This window comes from Lagopus leucura, unplaced genomic scaffold (genome assembly GCF_019238085.1).
Source record: "Lagopus leucura isolate 7727_CA_CO unplaced genomic scaffold, USGS_WTPT01 Super-Scaffold_100016, whole genome shotgun sequence".
Classification (NCBI taxonomy): Eukaryota; Metazoa; Chordata; class Aves; order Galliformes; family Phasianidae; genus Lagopus; species Lagopus leucura.
Window position 1 is genome coordinate 1,568,589 of NW_024962270.1, and position 23,253 is coordinate 1,591,841.

The 23,253-nt window shown below is 46.8% G+C and overlaps 1 protein-coding gene across 10 annotated transcripts in view; it reads right to left on the minus strand.

Moving 5' to 3' along the window:
• Window positions 1–23,253, minus strand: part of MBNL3 (muscleblind like splicing regulator 3) — an 89,679-nt gene that overhangs the window by 8,529 nt on the left and 57,897 nt on the right. For 9 of the 10 annotated variants that reach the window (XM_042876843.1, XM_042876848.1, XM_042876842.1 and 6 more), the window contains 5 exons: window positions 17,307–17,507; window positions 15,673–15,909; window positions 7,859–8,009; window positions 3,209–3,303; window positions 1,731–1,804 (listed from right to left, as the gene is read on the minus strand). In XM_042876843.1, coding sequence (XP_042732777.1) covers window positions 1,748–1,804; window positions 3,209–3,303; window positions 7,859–8,009; window positions 15,673–15,909; window positions 17,307–17,507 — 741 coding nt within the window. In that variant the 3' untranslated portion in view covers window positions 1,731–1,747. The remainder of the gene's footprint in view (window positions 1–1,730; window positions 1,805–3,208; window positions 3,304–7,858; window positions 8,010–15,672; window positions 15,910–17,306; window positions 17,508–23,253) is intronic. The other variant, XR_006180090.1, reaches the window with a different exon arrangement.

Here is a 23,253-nt window from a genome sequence, read left to right on the forward strand (position 1 = left end):
ACAACTTCACATGCTTGGGTGGCTGCATGAAACAGGATCCAAATACAAAGGCTCCTGTGTGGGAATGGTCACTAGTGGGCCTGCGAGCACTGGGGACACTGGAAGAAATCAATCACGTTTACAGACTGGTAGAAAAGAGCTATGTCCCATAGCTGCACGGTGGTGAGAGGACAAGCACATCTGGCAGAGTGCATCTGGTCAGGCATGTGGTCACAGCTCCCTGGTGAAGAACAGGCTGCTTGTCTGGTGCAAGCCCAGTAGGCTGGTCCACAGGAGATCCAACCCAATATAAAGTGTTTGACCCTACTTCTTTCAGGCAAGGGTTTTCACTGTCCTTAAAAGCATGGCTGACTCGACAGACTGCACCATCCTTGCTAAATGAAGCTATTTCATGGAATTTCCTTTCCTACTCTGAAATCATTAGTAACTGTCAGTGTGAGTTTAAGCACACACACAGAAGCGAAAAGAATCCAGAAAAAAAAGAAATTTCCTGAAATAAATAGAGAAATCAATCTCAAAGAGTTCAGTAATGAGGTTCTTCCAATGCAAATGATCTCCTTATCGGGTGGAACAGACTGTTTTGCATGTGTTATGGAAATCATGGAACATGTCAGGTGTCACGTCTGTCTGTTGTTTAGGAGAGCAATGTACTGCACAGCACAGAATGTTTTCACTGACACAGATACCTCATTGCTCACCTACACTAACTGGGCTCCACGGCCACCGTGAGCAGGCAGTTTATACGTACGACAGCTTATGTAGGTCACCAGAGATAAGGGACACCACTGACACGAGTGACTTCTGTCAGCTGCTAAAGATATAATTAGAGAATGGCTTGCCAAATTAATTTCCAGCATTTAAAGTACTTGCTTGTAATACAGGATCTAAAGAAGAAATGGGTTGCATATCTGCGGCCCGCGTTGGGAAAATCTGGTGAATTCTTGTTGAAGGGGCTGAACTGCTCGTTCATCTCCTGGGGTGAAAAATAAAGTGATGAACTAAAATCCTCAAGGGATTCTCTCTCATGAATATTAGCTAACTCTTACAAATAGAAGAAATGGAAAAAATAACACTGCTGCTAAGGCTGCAAAATGCTCTGTAATTCAAAGGAAAGGATAAACTTCATTATTCTCAGTCATAAAAGCCCAGCAGCCCAGGATCTGCACGTGTCATGAAGGCTATGCTGCTCGTGGACCTGTGAAGAAAAGTACCACGGGCCATGCCCCACTGTGGTTAACAGATCTCTGCCCAACCCCAGCCTGTCCTGCTGATGCACAGCAGCTGAGGATGACCCAGTCCTGCTTACCTCAGGAAAAGGAATACACCACTAACAGCAAAACACGAGTTTCACCTTTTCAGCTGACTCATTACCAGAGCAGTCTTTACCAGCAATAGCATGAACCCCTGAGGCACCTGCAGGCTGCTGGGAGCTGTGCAGAGCAAGAGTAACTTGCAAACATAACCGTCAGACTCAGGGGGATGCAAGAAAGGGAGGCTGCAAACCACACAAAACAGCTATTTTAGACACAACAGAACACTGCTTGTTGTAAGCCACAGGGCTGGTCTGTATCTGTGCTGCAGCTGCTGAATTGCTGTTAACTTGGTAGAGAGCAGAGCCACCGGGGTCCCGCAGGCTGAGACCCACTGCCCAAAGCAGCCCCTTTTGGGGGACGCAGCGCCCTTGTAACAAAGCAATCCACTGTAAAGAGAAATACTGAAAAGCAACTTACTGTTCTATCGGGAACTTCTACATCTGTGAAACAAACATGCTGCTACTCAGTTCATCTACTGATAACTGGGATATCTACAGCAAAGAAAACAAAGAACACAACACATTAAAACATTGCTTTGAAATCCGTCTCTTCATTCTGTCTTCAGTTTCAGGTTAGCAAATACATCAGCGTCTTATAAAACAGGATCCACTCCCAAGTTGTCTTTACTTCGCCACACATTAAGTACGACATAGCTGCATCACTACTGATGCCTCGTGGACTATGAGGTGATCGTACTGGGATTTTAGCTCCATGGACTACAAGTAAGACAAATGCTCTGAAATTAGCTGGCTGAGACATAAGGAGCATAGCTTTGTCCAGACTCATACAGCCACAGAGCAACACTGCACAGAAATTTCTGCTTTCTTCTCATGACCAATACGAGTATGAGTAAGACCTTCTCTACCTGACAACTACAACACAGCACGGAGAAAGAACAGCAATACCTACTGCAAGCAGCAAAGCACTGCCGAGGACTTAACACGGGTAAAACTTCTCCTGAAAGCTTTATAACCTAACAAAAGACTGCAGGAAACCCCCTGAGATCGTAACGACATTCAGCATGGCTAACAGCATCCTACTGAACAAAGCGATGCCCCATTTTCTCTGCAATAGCTCTAAACCTGAGCACGACGAAGAACTAAGAAAGCTACAACTTGTTTTGGGGAGTCGGGGGAAAGCACTTGACATTTCTCTGGCCTCAGTGGAAAAAGTTGTGGCACACCAAATTGTCAGGAAGCATCACTAGGACAGGTTGTGCGTATACAGTTCGGGACGGGTGCGGAAGCAGCCATCACAACTCAGTATCTTCAGAGGAAAGTTTTGGAAAGAGTTATGGCTCGGCAGACATGCATGGAGTCCTGGACACTTATGGCAGTGCTGCAACGGCACGTACTGCACATCCAGAGTCATTTCTGTAGGGATGGGTGACATTACTGGTGTAAATAAGCTTCAGACTTCATCGCCTCAACCCTGTTTTTTTTTTGGTTGGTTGGTTTTTTGAGCTGTTTTTAGAGTCCAATTTCGCAATATGGGGGGAGGCCGCTTTGTGTTTCCACTTCCACTTTCCAGCCGGGAGAGGACATGCCAAAATACCACAGGGAAGGATGCTCGGGGTGGTATTTCTGCTTGAGACTGAAAGCAGAAGTGCTGCAAGTCCAAGTGCAACAGAGGAGTTTTGCAGCCCGAGTTCTGAGTCCCGGGGCACTTTGGAGAAGGCAGCGAAGCACCCAGAGCTGCGGGGCCGTGCCCTGCCAGTCGCCCATCCCTACGCTGCCGCCGCAGCGGTTCCAGCCGGTGCCCCCTCACCGATCCCCAGACAAACTGCGCTGCCTCTGCGCGCCCGAGCCTGCACCGAGCCGGGCGGGACTGGGAGCCCTCGCCCCGGTCCTCGAGATCTGAACACACGTGAAAGAAAGCCATTGAAAGGGCCAAACCTGATTGGCGGTAGCTGTTGCAGCGAAGGGGACGCTGGTGGCAGGAGTTGTTGCTGCAGACACAGTGGTGGGCGTAGCACCGTGCATCATGGGCACTTTCGGAAGGGAACCATGGAAGCGACATACGGGAGGGTGGAGCGTTTTTATGTAACCATGGCAACATGTGGTGGATTTGGGGGCGTGGCAGGAATCACAGCAACAAGCCATGTGACATCGTCATGAAGGACACATCGGGGCGCGGCATGCAATCACAGTGCAAAGCAAGACAGCGTTGGGAAAAAAAATAAACAAGAGAGAAGGGGAAAAGCCAATTACAATTATAATTAAGGAAAAAACCAAAACATTCTCAACACTTAGTACATTTATAAGCAGAACAATGATGTATTAGACTCCAAAGGCCAAATTTCCAAAGGGGGGGAGGGAGGGTGTGCTAGCAAAAGCCCCCGTCAGCTCGCACCCCTGGGGAGTTAGACGCAGCCAGTGCACGTTCCTTTGGCTGGGGACATTTTGGCAAGCGCACCCTCCCGCCCGCCTTGGGAAGCTCATCCCCTTCCCTCCCCTCCCCGTCCCCGCCAGGAACCAGGGGAACTCAGGGGAACTCTGCGAGCCATGGCAGCGCGTTGCACGGCTGGGGCCTGTGGCACAGCTGCAGTCTGGCCACCATCCTGCTAGGCCGCAGCTGCAGCAGCCCTTTGCCATGTTTTGTTGTCTCTGCTGCAGGGACGTTTCGGCACAGTACGGGGTGAGGGCACTGCAGGAGATGGCTGGCAGCCCGAGCTCTCTCCCCATGATTCCAGCGTGCTTCCTCACTGTGCTAATTCTAGAGGATTTGATGGGATTCCCTCCTTGCAAGATAGGAGGGGATGGAAAGGGGAGGAGGCCAAGAAGGAGAAACACAAGAGTGCATCCGACGCTCACAACTGGCGGGAGAGCATCCAGAAGGGCAGTGCGGCAGCGGGGAGCTCAGCAGCCTCTCCAAGCTGCGAGGAGCCGGAGGGGATGCTCTGGGGCACCCGCAGATCTAGGAAGCAGGGGAAGGATGCTGCCCTGGACCGCTCCAACCTGGAGACAACTCTTTCTGGCCAGGCAGGAGCTGGGAGCGGAGCAGCAGGCAGCACGGAGGAGCCAGCAGCCCTTGGCAACTCCTTCTCCAAGGGGCTGGGTGAATCTGTGGGCAGCCTGAATGCCAGGAGCCACACCTAGGGTGTCAACCGGGGATACCCACAGCCCCGGCTGTCTGTGTGTGTGCTCCCCCCCGGCCCATCTCAGCACACGCGTGGGATTCAGCAAAGTCCAGCAGAGCTGGAAGCTGGAGCCTGCAGGAGCGCTCTCAGGGTTCAGCAGCAGGGTAACCGTGTGCCCACAGGGCCCCCTGCTCCAGTGGGTTGCCTTCAGGTGGAAGAAGCAGCCTGTAGGACGGGGAGCTTCAAGAGCAGAGCGCTTAGCTGTTTCTGCCAAAGCTGCTGGCTTTCAGACTTCCCCAAACTGCTCCCCAGGGCTCCTGCTCCCCCCTCTCACTCTGCCCGAAGCAGGCACACTCCTATCCAGGATGGCTGTTGACTTGCATAACCTCGGCTGGCGGTTGAAGGCTCAGATTTCGCTCACGCTGCTGTGCCCAGCAGCTGTACATAGAGGTGGGGGTCCCTCAAAGACCCACACAAGCTCCAAGCGTGACCCAGATCCTGAGACTGAGCATTCTGGATCCCCACAGAAGCAGAGAGCGTCTTCTCAGCCCTGCTGCCTGATTGCATCCCTGGTCCCCTGTTCACAGTTCCTTGAGCCTGCGCTGCTAAAAAGTCCCTAACGAGATGAATCTTCAACTGGTCCACAGTATTAGCCCTGCTTCACTCACTGTACCATTGGCACCCTGCTCTGGCAAAGGGCCTGCCTCTAGATCCGTTCCTTCTCAGAGCCTTTATTAAACCAGTCTCTTAAAATGTCCTCAGGACAACCAAAAACCTGAACTCTAATATACCTGATACAAAAATAGCAAACCAACAGGATTCTCCCACTGCTATTCCTTTTGTTGGACAACTTAAATGGGTTGTAAAGACATTCAGGTTGACAAATTTTTCTTTCTGCAGCAGAACTAAATAGGGGTGGGAACACATTGCCTTGGATTCTCGTATTAGTCACACGAAACACTGCACTGCACAGAAATTAAAAGGGATACAACCATTTAAGCCTCAAAGAAGACAGCGGATAGACAGTCACACCACTCAGCCACCCAGGTTCTCACTGATGCATACTGACTTGCTGTCTCTTTCAGATTAGGAAAAAGTTGAGAAGTTTGTGTAGAAAAACCTACCAACGCTTGCAGTGGGTGTCATGCACAGAACTGACCCTGCGCACCATGCATTGAAGCGTGGAAAGATGAACAAAAGGGATATTTCATTAGTGAAGCTTCAGTGTTAGAAATCACTTTAACTAAAAAGCAGGTATTCTCTTTGCAGCATTCAGTATTTAAGCACATGCAAAACATTCTGCATATTGATACATAAGTAGTTTAAACTCAGTTTTAAGAGACAGTAGCAAAACAAATTAATTCTTGCATTCTTGGGTAGTAGAAAATGTAATTTCTTTTTCCACCCTGGTATTAAATGATGTGATCTATTCTACTGATCGGTTGCTTTGTTGTTTTTTTTTTATTATCAGGTGTATTGATTTCTTTCCAATCACAGAAGCAGACAAGACTGCCTTATAGGAACATCACACTCATGTTAAAACCAGCTTTCTAAAAGCAATTTACTCCTGTAAGCAGGGATTGGGATTCAAGGTCTCTAGTTTAAAGCTGAAAGAGGCAGTTCTTTTAGACTTGAAACAGCTGCAGTGACGACATTATTTTCAGCGTTCATCCTGATCTCCCCATCTCCATGGCAAACCATGATGCTGAGAGATCATGGCTTATCACAGAGGGAAAACTGGCACTTCAAGGACTCAATAGGAGACGCTAACAAAAGTAACTCTACCACTCAAAAGGATGTAAGCTGCTACATGCCACCTCTCTTCTCTGCTGCCAAGAGCACTGCAATGGCTTAGATCAAATTTACAGCCTGATGCATGAGTAACGAAACATGTGGATGTGTAAACTCATCAGAGATTCATTCTCTGACTGGAAATTTACTTCTCTGATCAGCATTAATGTCTTCAGACAAGAGCCTGTGTCAGCAAACAGATCTGTTATGCATCAGCCTGTGCGCAGTCCCATCGCTGAGAGACAGTGCACAGCAGTATCATGAGAGTTCTGGATGAAAGCTAATTTACAGTGCTTGCATCAGAAATATGTATCTTTATGTCAGCTTTGGAGACTGCAAACTCAGGGAAGGAAAGCGTGTAGCTGGCTCACAGACCTGGCATTCTAGAAAGTGTGAATGTTTCCTGAAGTTGTATTTCACTTGGCATCTGAAAGAGCTGCAGTAAGGTCAGCTCAGCCCATCCCCTCCAGAAGCACTGTGCAGGCCACAAGACTCCTCCTTAGTCCCTCCCTTCCTCTCCATATAAGACACTCCTTCCCTGGGAAAACATCCTGGCAACTGCTGAATTCTGAGCATCTCCAATACTCTCATGAAGACCACGAGAAAACAAAATTTAGGTCTCGACTCTCTGGATCACGTTCACAGCTGAGACACAGTTTAGTCTCAATACTAGGCTCTCTTAAAGCTTTTCCTGACTCCAAAGAATGGCATGGCTGAGGTCCAGGTCCACTGCACGCTTAAGTCTACTCGTGGAAAAGCTTTGTATATTTTTATAAATATCACTTGGCAAATGAATACAGTGTTAAACGTTAAAAGCTTCAGGCATTTGTTTCCATATAATGCTCTGCAATGAAAATAATGATACTAAAACTAAGCTACCAACTCTTGAAACGTTCCCAATTCAGCCACTTGCAGTACTTACTACTCTAAGCAGGTTTTGTTTTCCATTTGGCTGCAGCGAACAGAGGTTAATTGGCGAGGCAGCAGTCACATCTGCCACGTCAATGTTTCGATTTCTGTATGAATTACTGAGCTGCATCTTTCAATTTTACTCTGAGACCTTAAAGGTACAATAAAAGCTGGGAGTTAAAATTGCTTTTAAAAAATCTCAGGCTATCATACCGGTCAAAAGACAAGCAAAAGGGAAAAATATGCCTTTAAAGGCAATTACGTAATTTGTGTTTACTGAAGATGAGCCATTCCCTCTGCAAACAAAACGGCTGCTGGAATATGTAGGTCACTGAGATAGAAGGTTAGAAGGAAACCTGCAGCTTGGAGTGAGCAGGCAGCTCTAAATACAGGTCCACCAGATATTTTAACATGAGCCTTTAATATAGCTACACAAGAGTCAAAGAATTAATTTGGGATTATCCAGTTGAACCATAAGAAGGAAAACCAGGAAGTATGAATTCAAGAAACATGCAGACAGTTTTCTTAGTTGGTCTGCTTAAAAGAAAGGAAAGGCTAAGAAGGGCTCTTTTAAGTGAAAAGCTCTGGATTGCATTAGGTGAAGGAAAAAAAAGTCAAACAACATACATTAACATTCCATCGATTTTTAACACGAAACTTTATACACTAATATTCTTTTGCTAAGGACTCTTACAGATCTGCTTATTAGCTCAATGTCTAGGTCACACAAAGAAAACCACGATGGAGAAAGCAAGGAGACGCTTACCTGTGGGGATGAACGTAGGCTGTTGCAACTGCATGTTGGCTAGAGCCTGTTGGTAGTGGAAAACGCTTGGGTTAAAGACTGTGGTGGCACCATTGTTTTTTTCAAGTGCTGGCCTCTTTGGTAAAGGTTGAAGTGCACCAGGCGGCAGGGCCTGTGGATAAGGGAGTCATTAAAGACAAGTGGAATAAAAAAGGGACCCAAAGTTGGTAAAACATGCAAGAAATAACAGGGGTCTTGCCTGCAAGTTACCTGAAACCGTGTCAACACAACAGACAGGAAGCAGAAGAGCAGCTGTATCATAGTGACAGTTGTAGGTGAGCTTACAGCTTCTCTAGGAAAGCAGTTAGTAAACACAGCAGGAGAAAGGGGCAGAGTGCAGAAAGAGGAAACACTATGGGAGATGTTCAGTAGGATTCAGTTGAGCACACAGGAGGAAAAGCTTGGGGAGGAGGAAGGGGAGAGCTGATCAGGACAGGATACCACAAAGCAGGCAATGGGCATTTAAACAAGAACACAGCAGCTGAGAGAAGCACTGGTGACTATTTAAAGATGGAAAGATTAGTATAAGCTGCAAGTGCCGTGGAAAAATAAGGGATGCTTGCCTCTGCCTATTTCAACACCTGACTACATGCACCTATGTGTACGGTTGTGGCTGCCTACACTTGTATGCAGATGTCCCACTTGTTCCAGTGGTTAAAATGGTAGCTGTGGGTGGCACACACAATATCACATTCGTAGTAAAATGCACTTTCCCTCATTTTCAGAGAGGCTGAGCAACAACACGGTGAAAACGAGGACTGATTCTCCACTGCTTGCAACAGCTGCACAGCTCACAAACAGCAGATTTGGGCTTGCTCCCAATTTCTAGTAGTGCAGTGCTAGAAGGCCTCCAACAGTTAAATACCTCCTGCTCATTATTAGCAGTGGAAAAAGCCATTGACAAATCTGCTGTTCGAACAAGATTTGGGTGGGTCTTGCTATCAGGCAAATCCGCTCTTTTTGTTCTATCACACCACAGTGCTTCTTCCAGCCCGTCAAACCTGTTTCATGACAAGACCTGGTAAAAAGCATTAACTGGAATCAGAAACTTCTCTCAGTAAGGTACTCATCATTTACAAAGCATGTCTCAACAGCAAAGTTGTATGTCAGGTTCTTAAGAAACAGGAATGTGTCTAATCATTTACAGCTTTGCCTTGTACCCAAGCAGAAACCACATTTTTTTCCACGCTGTGATAGAAAAGGGTCCTTTTTAATTATGCCCTGCAGTCCTTTTGCACGTAACACTGCCATTGACGTCAGCGAGCTTCATGCACGTGGAAGTCACGCAGAATCAGGTCATTTCTGCCTAGTTGTGTTCCATATCATGCAGCAAAGCAATGGCTGAAAAACAGGCTGAGTACTTTTGTTTGTTCGAATAAATGACAGTGAAGAATGGGTAATGGAGAAAGCTTAGCTAATGAAGGGTTAAGGCTACAAACACACAGTACTTGTAAGAAAGGACACAAGAAAAGAGAATTGAAAGTGTCATGAAAATCAACGCACAACAGAATACAGCCTAAAGCTTGCAACAGTTTGTCACCATTTAGAAATGGGTTTCACTTCAAACTTAATTTGCTATAGGAGACTGCTCATCTGAGAAATGTTAAGCAAGACACTTTCAGGCAAAATATTACTCCAACCCATTGCTATTCACATAGTGGCTTTTGGATGGCTTTAGTATTATTAAAAAAAACACAAAAAATAAAAGAAGAAATTGCATTTGCAAAACTGCCCTCAGACATGCACACGTCCTCTGCTAATGTCAGCAGACAGCCAGTGCCAGCATTAGGACTTCATGGTATCTTTCCAGATTTCTTCTGGCTAGTACCAAGAGACAGCAGTCAAACATGAGCCAACACTCTCAGACACCAAAATCTCTTGCTTAAGATCTCCATTTCAGGATGAGGTCTTTCAGGTGAAGATGTGTTTCCATTTTTAGGGCAGCCTCCACTGGTATCTATGCTAAATCTGTATCTACTATTTAATGATAGTTCCATAAATGTTCCTCCGGCGCAGAACAGATTTGTAGCTTGTAGAGACTGGAGTAGCTCTGCTCACATCAGAGGTGTTTTACAGACCTACAGTAAATAACTTGCTGCTTAAATTCATGCTCCTTACTGTGCCTGATTGCAAAGCATGCTTTTTCAGATGCTTCCAAAATCTGCCTCAGAAAAAAATAAAAATAGCTAATCATAGCAAAGCAACTGCGCCAAGCATGTAATGGACTTCTGACTCTTTACTTCTTGGCCAAAGGCTGTCACTTCCCCAGAAAGTCCTTCACCCCATAATGGCAGTGCCAAAAGCAGAACAGATGAAGGCTTTGGGACTTCACTATGATGTCTTGGCTCTCTACACAAGGGACAATTCCTGAGCCCACTGTTGCAGTCAGAGGGAGCATACAAACACCAACATGCCCAAGGGGTGTCAAAGCACAACGGTCCAACCTCTAAACCTCTAACATCACCATTCCTCCTAACTTTAAAGCCCTCGGGGGCATGGGAAAGAAAAGAGCTATGGCAATCCCATTTCTTTTGCCTGAACAGCACCTCTGGGAAATGCAAACGCATGAGCTGGATTGGAGAAGCCCCAGTATATGCAACATTTCCACAGTCTTCTAGAGAAGCAAGCAGCCTGGAGGCCAGCTTCGTAGAACAGGGGGCAGTGCCCATCTCGGTCCGGCTCTGGACACAGCCTTCTGCTCACCTGTTCCCATTCTTGGTGCTGGGGCAGTATCTGTACCACAGCACGCCCTGCACACAAACTCCAGCCACCAAACTGTCACATCCTTGATATCCACCTACCTAATCCTTGGCTTGGCCAGCACTGTGATTGCTGAGGATGGGCGAGAGATGGCTCTGCACCTGCCCTGCTGTTTGACACATTCCCCAGGTTTGCTACAAAGCCAGAGTGCTTGGGGTTAGGAATTACTTTTGGCTTCCAAGCAAAATGTGGCAGTCTCTACGGATGAAGTACAGCACAAAGCAATGCTGCTTGGATGCAAAGAGAAATTCTAACCACATCTAGACACTGCAGCAAACAACTGTGTTGCATGTGAAACGGGACAGCATTTCTTTAATGGTCTCGGGACCATTATGCAGAAAACTAACAGCTTGTGGGGATACATTTCTGCCTGGCACCATGTCCTGGTTCCAAAGGAATTCCCCAGATGCGTCCTGTGGAACCTACAAAAGGCAATAGGAGGCTCCTCAACAGTTTTTGACCTTGCTGAATTCTGTAGCAGTGCCTTCCTCCTGCAGGACAGGAGCTAGATCAGTGCAGTACTTCATAACTTTACCTCATCCTGCTGCCTGCCTTTTCACCCTGGACAAACTTCAGTCATGACAGAAGTAGCAGTAACCTTTGAGAGTGGACAGTAGCCTTTTCTGACTCTTCTGTGTGCACAGGGGTAAGCAACCCTTGCAACATGATCATACCATGTGCTCTGGTGAAAGGGTTAATTTCTTCTGCTTGGTACCCATGTGATAGCCCACACTGATCCCAGTGAACAATTCCCACTAAAAAAATGCCGGGCAGTCCCTTATTTTTGGGCTGGGAAAGCGACATTCCTGCTGGAATTGGAGCATCTGAACATGAAGATTTCAGTTCCTTCTCTGCATGGCATAGAAATAAATCCTTTGCCATGAATGACAGACAAAAATGCAATGCATGCCTAAGTCAAGATTTCCCACGTGCAGGTTAATAACATACTTTTTGCAAGGCAGGAACTGGATTAAATCTTTGCAACAAACAATTTAGTTGCTCCTCCAAGTTCCCTTCTGATCAGTATCTCCTGGGAGCAGATACTGCTTTCCCTCACACTTTCCCTCCTCTGCACTTAGCCGGGAAGGCTGGGTCTGTACCTGACTTGCTGTTTCAGCCCAAGTCACAACACACAGAATGCTCTGAAAGAGGGCAGAGGTTGCACCCATTCCCTGGCAAGCAGCAGAGTCAATCCAAGCAGTTTCCTCTGAAGACTACGTATGCTCTTATCAGTACCATAAATTGTTCTCCAGCACAGCCTCCACAAAAGGTTCAGAGGAGGTGACATATTCCAACAATGTGGCTGAAAGCATTCAGATGTTCCAAGGCAGGAAGACTATTAAAAATCACTTATCTGATCAGGTTTTGTTCATCGAGAAGGTCAGAAGGGCAGGAGAGCTACAGAATTTTCCCAACATCAGCCAGATGGAATCCTGTTGGAGGGGTGGCTCCCCAGAGGGCAGCCAGGCACCGCATGGGTCACTGCCTGTGGGCTTTGGGGCTGTGCTGTACCAGCAGTGAGCACGGGAGGCTATTGTGTCAGGCACTGTTATGTCAGTCATTTGGTGTCAGGCAGGGTATAATTCCAGCCTGCTGGCGGAAGCTGGCCCCTAACAAGACTTCCTCATGCTGCTGTCTAAAGCTCCAACAGGAAAGCCTGTGGACTACTTAAAAAACAACAACAACAAACAACACACAACACCAGTCTTGCTGAGTTGCCCCAGGGGCTTTGCCTCTGGCCAAACTCAATGCAATTATCTTTTTTCATTTAAATTTGCCCCAAGAGCTTAAAGAAACATCCTCATTCTGGGGAAAGCAGCCTCTCTGGCCTGACCATACATTCACTGGCACTGGAGGGAGCATTCATCCCACTGACACTTCTGCTTCCCAACACTGGGAATGGAGAGCAACGATCCTCTGTGTTCACTGTTCCCCTTCTCCTTACATCTGAGGGACACGAGATACTTTCAGGACGTAGTCAATCCCTCGCATGGTGGTGAATGGGAGGGAATTGTCTTAGCAGGCTTCTGACCTAGTGTATCACAAAGAGGCAGACTGCTGCTGCAGTTGGAAAACCACCTGAAAACCCCAAGCTGCAACAGAAAAGCCCCCAGGAATACTGAGCACTTCCAAAAGGCAGCTTCAAGAGGAAAAGCTCAGTAGGTTAACGGGTGGCGTGGGGATGCAGGACGGCATGTCTGAAGGGACACCAACATTTCTGGTGGGATGGGCAGTCTCCCAGGCACTACCACGACAGATAAGCGAGGAAGGCTTTCATGCAAATGGTTACGTGCAAAGCGAGAAGGTGGAAGGTCCAAGTACCAGGTCAAAGGTTGCCTCCAGCGGTCGCTTCAGTGATCTGACAGCTGGTTGAGTCTTAATTAGCAGGCAGCGAGCACATGATGGCAATGGGCCAGGGAGGGGGGGGGGGGGTCAAGCACAGTAACAAAACAGCGAGCAGAGGTGTGTCAAGAGAGAAGAGTTTGGGGAGGCGAAGAGAAAAAAAAAAATAAAATGAATGCATTACACAATATATTAAAAAGACGAGGCATGCACAACATGGGGTGCCTAGGTGACTACCTGGCCTAGTGGCTAGTCAGCTTTTAGCCTCAGTACACCTCAAAACTACAGAAGTATCAGCAGTGTGTGCACTAGAGTACCGTCACTGCAGCTCAGGGATTAGCTGCAGGCAGATGGGCACGGGGACCAGTTCCAACCCTGCAGCTCTGCACAGAGGTCAGCACGAGGGCTGTGGCAAGAAGAGGTAAAGCATGCTCAGGCACTACAGAAGTGTGATCCCAAAGCAGGGACTGAGCCTGACCCAATTCATTCAGCTGCGCTGCACAGACTGCAGCCAAGCAGCTGTGAGTGAAGCTACTGCTCGCGTGTCAAGTCACCACAGGACTGCGTCCTTCAGAAACGTCTGCTGAATCTGGATTTGAAATCAGTCCAGATCTGTTTTAGGAGGACTTATTACACCCATTTGTCTGGCATGGTTTCTTTTCTTTCTTTGTTTTTATCTAAGGAGACTGGGTACCAGTTTTCCCTTGAATAAGATCTTATTCCTCAACAGGTATAGCAAATGCATCAAACCTTGAAAAGTTGATGAATAATGTAAGCTGTTTTGGTGGCAAGGGTGATGCAACAAGCCATCAATAAATATTTTAAAGGTTCTAGTTAACAGCATACAAATAAGGTTAATTACGTTTTTAAGAGAAGCCAGCAGCATGAATAAAACATGTATTGGCTTTGGTTAAGTAGCAGTGTCCTGGATAATTAGTGAAAAAGCAAAATGGCAATTGCAAAAAACACAAGGGTTTCATGTCAGAAGGTCCTTTTTCAACAGACCTTGCCTGTTGTTTCAACATACCAGAAACAGTAAGAAATACAGCACATAAACCATGCAGGACAGACAAATATTGCAGCATAAAATGGTTCTTCAAATTACATTCCAGGTAATACTGAAGTTGCCAGGAAGGCAGCTGTTTAATTTCTGTAATCCTTCCCTTTTTTTGTGTTCTGTTTTGCCATGAATGAAACCCAACCTCATTTACTGTCTTATTCAGAACACTTTTAGTAGCCTTACTGCTAAATCATATAGGGGGCACGAACCTTCTTCAGATTAGTTATTCAAGTAATCACAGAACGGAAGAGGCTGGGAGGTCCAACCACCAGCTCAAAGCAGGGGCAGCCAGGGTGCCTCGCTCAGGACTGCATCCACACAGGTTTGAGTATCTCCAAGGACAGAGTGACCTATTCTGGTCATTGAAAACCCCTCACAGTTGAAGTTGGTTTTTTCCCTGTACTTCAGTTTGTGCCCATTGCCTCTTGTCCTTTCACTGAGCGCTGTCTGCCTCTATCTTCTTTACTTCCCCATCAGGAATTTATACATCTTACATATGGGTACAATCCCTCTGGGTCTCTTCTTCCTTAGGCTGAACAGTCCCAGCTCTCTCAGCCTCAATTTCACCGTGTGTGTCAGATGCTCCAAGCTCTTCATCATCTAAACAGCCCTTTGCTGGACTCACTCCAGTACATCCACGTCTGTCTGGCACTGGGGAGCCCAGCAATGACACAGCACTCCAGCTGTGGCCTCAGCAGAATTCAGAAGAGAAGGATCCACCTCCCTTGATTTGCTGACACTGCTCTTCCTAACGCAGCCCAGGATGCTGTTGGCCATCTTTGCCACGAGGGCACAAGAAACATTTATCATGACAATACTGTCCCCACTCTGGACAATTTAAACACTACAATTAGATTTTCATAACACAATGTCGGATGCAAATTTCCAACTAGAATACATAGATGCCATTAAAGTGCAGCCAATAGAACAACAAACATTTACTCCATCTAGGAATCTGATCCATCCTGCTAAGTTTCCCGTGAGTTGTTTTCATAATTCTAGGCATTAGAAATCACACTGCAAATTGAAGTGCAAGTGGGACCATCCTTACCAGAGAATCAAAAGGGTCAGAAGCCCTCCTTGGCTAGAGAATTGTCATTTCACTAAGCCTTGACAAAGGTAACAGGCATGAGTTTCCTCTGTTTGCTAGACTAGAACAACTGATGTCTTGTTTGCTCTGAAGTAAGTGGAAATTTTGCTACTGACTTCAAGGAGCCAGGTTTTCTCTGTAAAGGATAAATTACGAGATGAGCATTCTGTCCTTTCATCAAGTGCTTAAGAAGCTGAACTGACACCTGTGACTTAGCTAGGAAGGTGTCTGTTTTGTGTGCAGCTGAGCTTGCTTTCATGACGCATGTCACCTCATGATGTAGTGTCAGAAAGTAACAAGGTTTGCCACTGCGTCCCTAACTGCTGAGCTGCGCTGCATCACTCAGTGCTTCATGCTACAGCACGTGCATACAAAGGATGGAGAGGTGGGATTCACACTGCACATGCTCTCAGCTCTCCAATCAGCCATTTACAAAATAATCTACTTTTCCACAAATGACACACATGACACAAATAAAATCTCTTAGCAATTGAAATACAGCTTGATAAGAGCTCTACTTACCATTGCAGCTGCAGCTGTCTGGTTCACCTGATGTTGAGCTGCCTTGATTTTGGCTTGCAGGTGTGCAGGGGGATGAAAGTACTTGCATTTCTCCCTAGAGCATCGACCTTTGATGTAATCCATGCAAACTGTAACAGTGTTTTCATTTGTGTCTATCATCGCAATATCTATAGGGTGAGCGTAGCGGCAGTCGTTCTCACCACGTGTGCAATTTCCACGCTGAAACTCTCGACAAACCTTAGAAGAAAGTCACGTTGTTGAAAAAGACATCGTGCTACTCTTCAGTGTTCTCAGCACTGCATATGAGTTTGGGTGGCTGCATTAAGTGATGCGCATATTCTAGATCCAGGCTGAATTTGGGCACCACTTACGCAGTCACAGGGCGACTGGTGCCACTCACAACTGGCTCAGGATGAGGGAAACCCAGTGTTACCAAGGTCAATTACCAAAGTAATGCAAGTGCAAGGAAAGCACAGAATCTGCGTGAAATGGAAAGTGACCTGAATCCCAAATCTGGTAAGTCAATGGTATTTTGCCAGTATGTACAGATCTCAGTATCCTTCCCCTGTCTCTAAAGCTCAGATCTTAATAATTTTGCCATTTGTGTCTCAGGGGGATTATGCCTCTTTTACAGAGCACACTCTTGGGTAGGACTTTTAATTCTCCATGCTGCAAGCTGCTGTATTCACAACAGGTACTTATTCTTAAATGAGGAGCCTCTTTCATGCAAATAGTCTCACTGCCCTCCATAATAAACCTCTGACCTTAGGGTTACATGACAGTGCATTTAATTACACTGCCATCCATTCTAAGGTGCTGCCCAAACTGCTGGCTTTAAAAATATCTTGCAGCTCCTCATACATTACAAGCACTGAAGCATCAAAAGCAGAGAAAAAAAGTTTCACAAAATGGAGCTTCCTTGTCTGAATGTATGAAGGAACTAAGAAAAATTATTATGCCCACAGCCAGTGGTGTAAATCACATACACCACCAGACTGTGCAGGGAAAGGTAAGACATCACGTGAGAATGGAAGCAATCAGCAAAGCAGTAAGAAGCACGTAACACAAAACAATCTGGTTTCAAATTATACCCTTTTTCCACTGTCTTCCAGTGTTATAATTTACACCTGCAGGAGTCTCTGAATTCAAGTCCTCAGCCCTTATTTCCTGCAGAGCTTCTACCAAGGGTCTGAAAGACATTTACACTCCTTGAATGCCATAGCAAATCAAAGTGCCATAGCAATCCTGGTGGGGGAATGTGCTTCCAGTGCCTCACACTCAGCAGCCCCAACAGTCCAAGGCTTGCTGCCTTCTGTAAGAACTTAGCAAGCTTATCTCAAGACAACAGAAGTGTCTGTTCCTTCCACCCTACTGTTCTCATTCCAAAACATCTCCCACTCAACTCGGTGAAAGGGCAGACTATCTGCTTGCTTTTATTTATTTTGTATTTCCAGTGATTTCGAAGCACTTGGGATCAGTCCCCACATGAGTCTGCTCCAGTGGAGAGCAGCAGCCCTGTGACAGAACTGCAACTCTGCACTGCGCTGCATCAGCTCATTGTGGCAGAGTGCAGCAGTTGGGCCAATGCACCCTGTTCATTCCCTTTAGCAGTATGAAAACAGACATCCAAATACCTCCAGTTTGTCCGTACGCATCAGTTTCTGCCCAGCAGAGCTTCCTGGTACCGTAACAGTTGGATTTCCAGAAACCAGGACAGGAGTATTTGGTAAAAGCTCCGCAGGAACCAAGCCCATCCCAGGAGAAACGTGACTCAGGTAGGGACTAAAAGCCATTGTGGGGCTTGTTGCAAGCGATGGAGTCACAGGAAATGTTGTCTGTGCATGGAAAAAGGAGAAACAAAATATTAGTCAAAGAGCCCTGTCTTGGATTACCCAGTCAAAGCCTTACAGCACTTCAATCCTTTTAAGCAAATCGATAAGCAACATTAAAACTCTGTGCTCTTCAATCTATTCATTTATTGCCATTTACTTGCGATCCATTCGTTTCTCCTGAGTCACAAATTCATGACTCATCCTGAACATAAGGCATCTTTATTTGTCAGATCAAAGTATATTGATGATCTTTATAGTTTAATGACACAATTAAGGATTTCATGCCAGCAATTAAGGCAGGTTCAAATTAAACAGGCTTCTCACTCCCAAAGAAACGCCTCAGCTTTTGCATGTCTACACTGCAATGCTGTACAGAGACCTCAAGGTAAATGGAAGCTTCAGGATCTAGAAGCATGTACCACAGTTAGCTTCATGGTTGAATTTACTACCAACTTGCACTGTGCTTCATGTTACCATGGACAGTCTGGCTCGGGTAGACAAATTGGATGATTTAGAGTCATGAGAAGCATTTCTGCTCTGGTGCCCTTCAAGGTCTAGCATCCTGCACACTGAGGAATTTGTTCAGGACTGTCAACGTCCTCCAGGCAGAAGCCATTTTGCAGAAACACCCTGAGCCTGTTTTCCATGGGAATGGAGACAAGAGAACACCCAGTAACACAATATGCTAGACCTCACAGATTTGCAAGAGCAGACTGTTCTCTGGCTTGAAAGAGACATGGACAGAGTGTGCCAGACGATGTTCAGGTGGGTCAGTACCACACTCAGGACCCCATCCATCCTGTGAGGAGTGATGTTCCCAGGAGGGACAGAAGAGCAGACCACGAAGACCCGGACTGCTTTTGAAACTTGAATTGCCTTAGGCAGGCCCTGCAGGAAGAGCAGTGAAGAACACAGGTGGGCCGACCAGCTTCCCCTGCCTGAACTTCTTCAGCAGCTACAGTTTATTAGAATTTCATTCTTTCTGGATAAGCAAACTCCTAAACTGAACTCCTAAGTAGCGACAGAATGTTAAGCCTAAGAACAGCCCCTAATCAAAGAGCCTGTGAAACCTTGAAGCACCAGGTGACATAAAACACCCTCCTTTCCTCCCAGATGGCCAAAGCCTGCAAGGAAGCAGTTCTACTCCTGTAACAGTAGCTTGACAAGCCCTCAGGGAAAGTAACCTGTGACTCGCAGCCCTTTTTATTTTTCCTTCTGTCACCTGTTCCGCTGGAAACTCTGGGTTACAGTTAAAGCTTGCTCACATTCGCTGGCACATATGACACTGCCCTCAGCAGCTAGAGCCTCTGCTCAGCAAGAAACACAAGTGTGCTTACAAAGAGCCCTTAGGCAGCTTTGGCCACTCACATCACCCCTTCCTAGCTTTTATTTTTGTACTTCGAATCTCACGGCTTTCTGTAGGAAACTGCACATGAATAGTTTGTTTCTTGACAGCATCCTCACCCCAGTAATTTGATACACTAGGAAACACCTTGTTAGCTGTGATGTGGAATAAAGCAGCCCACAGCAACAACAGCTAAGCTGTCCTAACCTATCTCCAGCTTAATGATGCCCTCTTCTTAGGGTCAGAGGGATAGTAACAGCACCTGAGCTGATGGGAAAGGGGACGACAGGCCACATCCAGCGTACACTTTCTCCTCCACAATGACAAGACGCTGCCTGCTGAATCAGTGGACTTTGGTGCTTTAAGTGCAGTGAACCAAATAATCCTCTAAGAGGGATTTCCAATTTTCCTTCTTTTGAGCCTGATCCAAACCCTGCTTCAGCTGATAGGAGATTTTGACTATTAAACCCAGAGATCCTTCAGTCCATAGCCCTCTATTAAATCATTTTGTTCTCTCTTTCGGTATTCGTTGGCTCACGGACACGTTACACCTTCTGCAGCTAGAAAAGCTCTTTAAGGATCTTCAAACACTGTGACTCCCTGAACACTTCAGTGAGAAGGCAGCATCCATTAAGACTATTTTCTTTTGTATGAGTACTAGTAATTACAGTGACATCTGCTGAACTTCTGCCATCGTTCAAACTGTTAATTCTATTTTGAGGATCCTCTTCAGCCTGGACAGTCTTTGCAGGGCTGTGCCTGACACATGTTGCCAGCACTTCTTTTATGCATCCACAATAGTTCCAACATTGCAGTATGTGTGCCACGCACAAATACATGGGCAAATCTAGCCATTGCATTTCCAGCACCCAGTACAGCAGGAATCCCAGTTATCCCAGCAGAACAGCATGGATGGTTGGAGAGGCACTCCTCCCACTGCCCCAGTAGAAGATGCTGGAGAACTTGTGGAGAAAGGCTGGGGGTTTGCAACCCCTCACACTGGATGAACTCACCAGAAACCTGTAGGAGTGTATTTGAAATGTTCCTGAAGAGATTATATGTCAGCATACAACTGGGAAACAGGTCCTGCACTGTGAAACACTGTCCCTGTCTTAAAGGCCATACTACCAAGAGTAGTTTCTCAGTGGGAGCAAGTAGCACAAGCTAATGAACAGGAGCCTGATCTAAAGCAAATGAAGGAAAGATGTCCCTGAAGAGGAGTTGGAGTTCAATCTCTTCTTGGCTCTGGGACCTGCAGAGGGATGCATGAAGGAGCAGGATGGCTTTTGCTTTCTAGCTGGCACTAGTCATCCACCAATCTCCATGCCCTGCCTGGCATCTGCTGCAGCATTCCCAAGGTTTCATAACCATTTATTCCTTCTGCCTGAACAGCAGTACCTGATGCTGCTGACTGAAAGCTACAGCTCTGCTCCACACCCTGCCCAGGGGCAGCAATTAGAAACCCAGGGTTCATGCAGGCACCGCCACCCAGAGACCCACATGCTCCATCCCAGACCTCATCAGGCCACAGCTGCCAGCAGCTCTTCCCAGAAACCTTGGATTCACAGAAGAGCCTGAATCCAGTCCAAGGCTCCTGCTTCCAGGAAACTCATGAGAGCGGAGGCAAAGCTTAGCTGGAGGACGGCTGTACGAAAACCCAGACAAACAACTGAAGAACAAGCAGACCTCACTCAATGCATTAAACCTCAAAGCGCTGTTTTCAAGTTTGAAGCATATCAAATGCACTGAGAACGACTCCTTTGCAAGTTGGCATCGGGGAGATCTGTATTTACTGAGGCTGATGAGGGAAAAAGATGGGCTGTGCTCACTGCCAACCCTGACTGTCTGTCTTGGTTTGGGAAATCCAGTCTGGCTTATGCATCAGTACCAGTAATAAAGACAGTGCCAGCCAAATCTTCCCTCCCTTTACATCTGTGCAGGTCCCCCTTGCCAGGCCTGTCCCAAGGGAATACAAGCAAGTTTCTTCCTCGCAGCCAGAACACAACTGTAATTTCTACTCCAAACAGCACTTTCCTCAGGGTGCCTCCCAACCACCTCTTGTGATTGCATTTGGCCAGAAGATTCGTTGGAGAGATCAATATTTTGACTGCATGCTCTAACAAAAAGCCTTCTTATCAGTGGACAGGCAAACATGCTGTGGGCTCTGGACAGAGGGCTGGTAAGGTCAAGTTTTGATGCAAAACCCAACAATGCAATTCCAAATCACTGAAGTCGTTACTGCTAACGAAGCACTGTGGCCAAGCTCTTGAACAGCAGGACAAAAGCTCTGCCTCTGCGGGAACAGCAAAAACATGTGGCTTGCCTTAAGGATTATCAGAAGGTGCAAACTGCCACCCTCATTTCATACTCAGTTTAAATTGAGCAGATCACCTTGGAGGAGTAAAGAGACTGGGACAGACAGCCACAAACACATGTGCAATGGAGGAGGATGGAATGCTGGGACAGCCCCAGGCTCCTTGAGCTGCCAGGCACCACCAGCACAGCCACCAGCCTGCCTGCTGCTGGAGCACTGCGAGGTCTGAACCACATTGCTACAATACAGGCAGCAGCCAGCTTGGACAGTATTAAGAAGGTTCAAAGAGACCTGCGTAATAGGCTGCTTTTAATCACTGGAAGCACAGATGATCACCTTCAGAGCAGGCAGGTGTGCAAACTACAGGTCCCCAGGCTGGCTGAGGACAGAGGGAAGCCCCTAGGAGCACACGGGCCAGGTGCAGCAGAATTAGGGATCACTACCAGATCTATCTCTGGAAACCTGGATGATACTTTTCCCTGGAAACTTCAAGCATGTCAGACTTAGGAACCTGGACTGGTATGCTCTGGGGCAAAACAACCTAATGGAAAACATCACTTTCACTTGCTGCACCCCTTAGAGATCTTGTATATTCAGCAAATGCAGGGACAGGTTTCCTCACGGACTGTTTTTTAATCATCTTAACATATGCAAATACTACCACTAACTTCTGAGCAAGAGGGAAACAGCTCACAGCATAGAGGCAGAGGGGCTCAAACCAGCAGCAGCTCACAAGACTGGTTTACTGATTATTAAAATGTTTGCAAGAATGTAAAAAGCCCAAATGGCTTTTTGTAAGACCATATCTCAAGGAGGAATGCCTGCCAAGGACTTAGGCAGCTCTGTCCGCAGCAGACATTTATCAGATGTGGGCATTTCCCAGAGCACAGAGATGGCTGGGTGACAGTGTGAGCACAGAGAAGGGGCTGTCCAAGGCAGAGCCATTTGTCACCACCGTGACACGTTACCTGGAACAGCTGATTTTGTTAACAAACCAGAAGTTGCATTCAATTTGCCTAACAGAAATCATGCTGAAGCTGCAGCAGAAACACAGAGTGGGTGTGCAGAGGAAAGAGGGGAGCGGCTGTGTTTTGTTGAGCACAGCCCAAGCGCTGCCTCAGGCAGGAAGCGTTGATGCTGAGTTACCTCAGACCCTAAAAAGAGAAAGCCTGAAAATGAGAGATGGTGTGGATACAGAGGTGCTGTTGGCCTGGAGGACAGGGGCGGCTAAGAAGCTGCACAAGGAAACACACAAAATACAGCAGTAGCTTTTATTACAGTCTAGTGATAGAAATATAGAAGATAAGGATCTTGTACTGACAAGGCTGAGGACTGATCAATATCAGTCACAAGTGGTACTGCTCAGAAAAAGCAAAAGCTTGTGTTCCCATGCAGTGCAACTGCATGAGACTTGCTGCAAGACAATCCCTTTAGCATGAAGGCTGAGCACGTTGCAGTGAACCCCACTGGCCAAAGCCCAGATACCTGTTAGCACCAGTCAGACCGCCAAGACACTCCTGGCTCAAAAAGCATCTCCTTTTTGAGTTGCTGCTGCATAGAAGTCTGGTGTGAACACCTTACAGCAGAGACTGCTGAGGGATACCAGCTCCCAGGTGGGCAAAGATACCTGTGTTTACCCATTCCTAATGTGACTACGGATCCAAAGGATCAGATTTTTGCTGCATGGAACAAGCATGCACCCAAAATACCAGCTCCAGTCTCCTTCACTTATTCCAACCTTGTCACTGTGCTTTATCTCCTTCCTCAGCACCGTGGGGCAGCAGCAGAGACCTGCAGCACCAGGATGGATTAAGTGCTGGCCTAGTTGTGTTCAGGAGCACAGGTGACTGAGCAAAGTGCTGGACAGGAAAGAAAAGATGAAGGGCTTGAAAGCAAAGAGAATTCAGAGAAACAGCTTCCCAGTGGTGGAGGCAGGTGTGTCAGCACTGCAGTGCTTCACCCAGCCACCTGCTCACACAGTGCCAGCACAGCAGTGCCTTGCAACCACAGCAGAGCACTGCTGGGTCCACACAGCAGTCAGTGCCAAGCAGCTCCGTGGCCAGCACCAAAAACCAGCCTCATATTGCTGC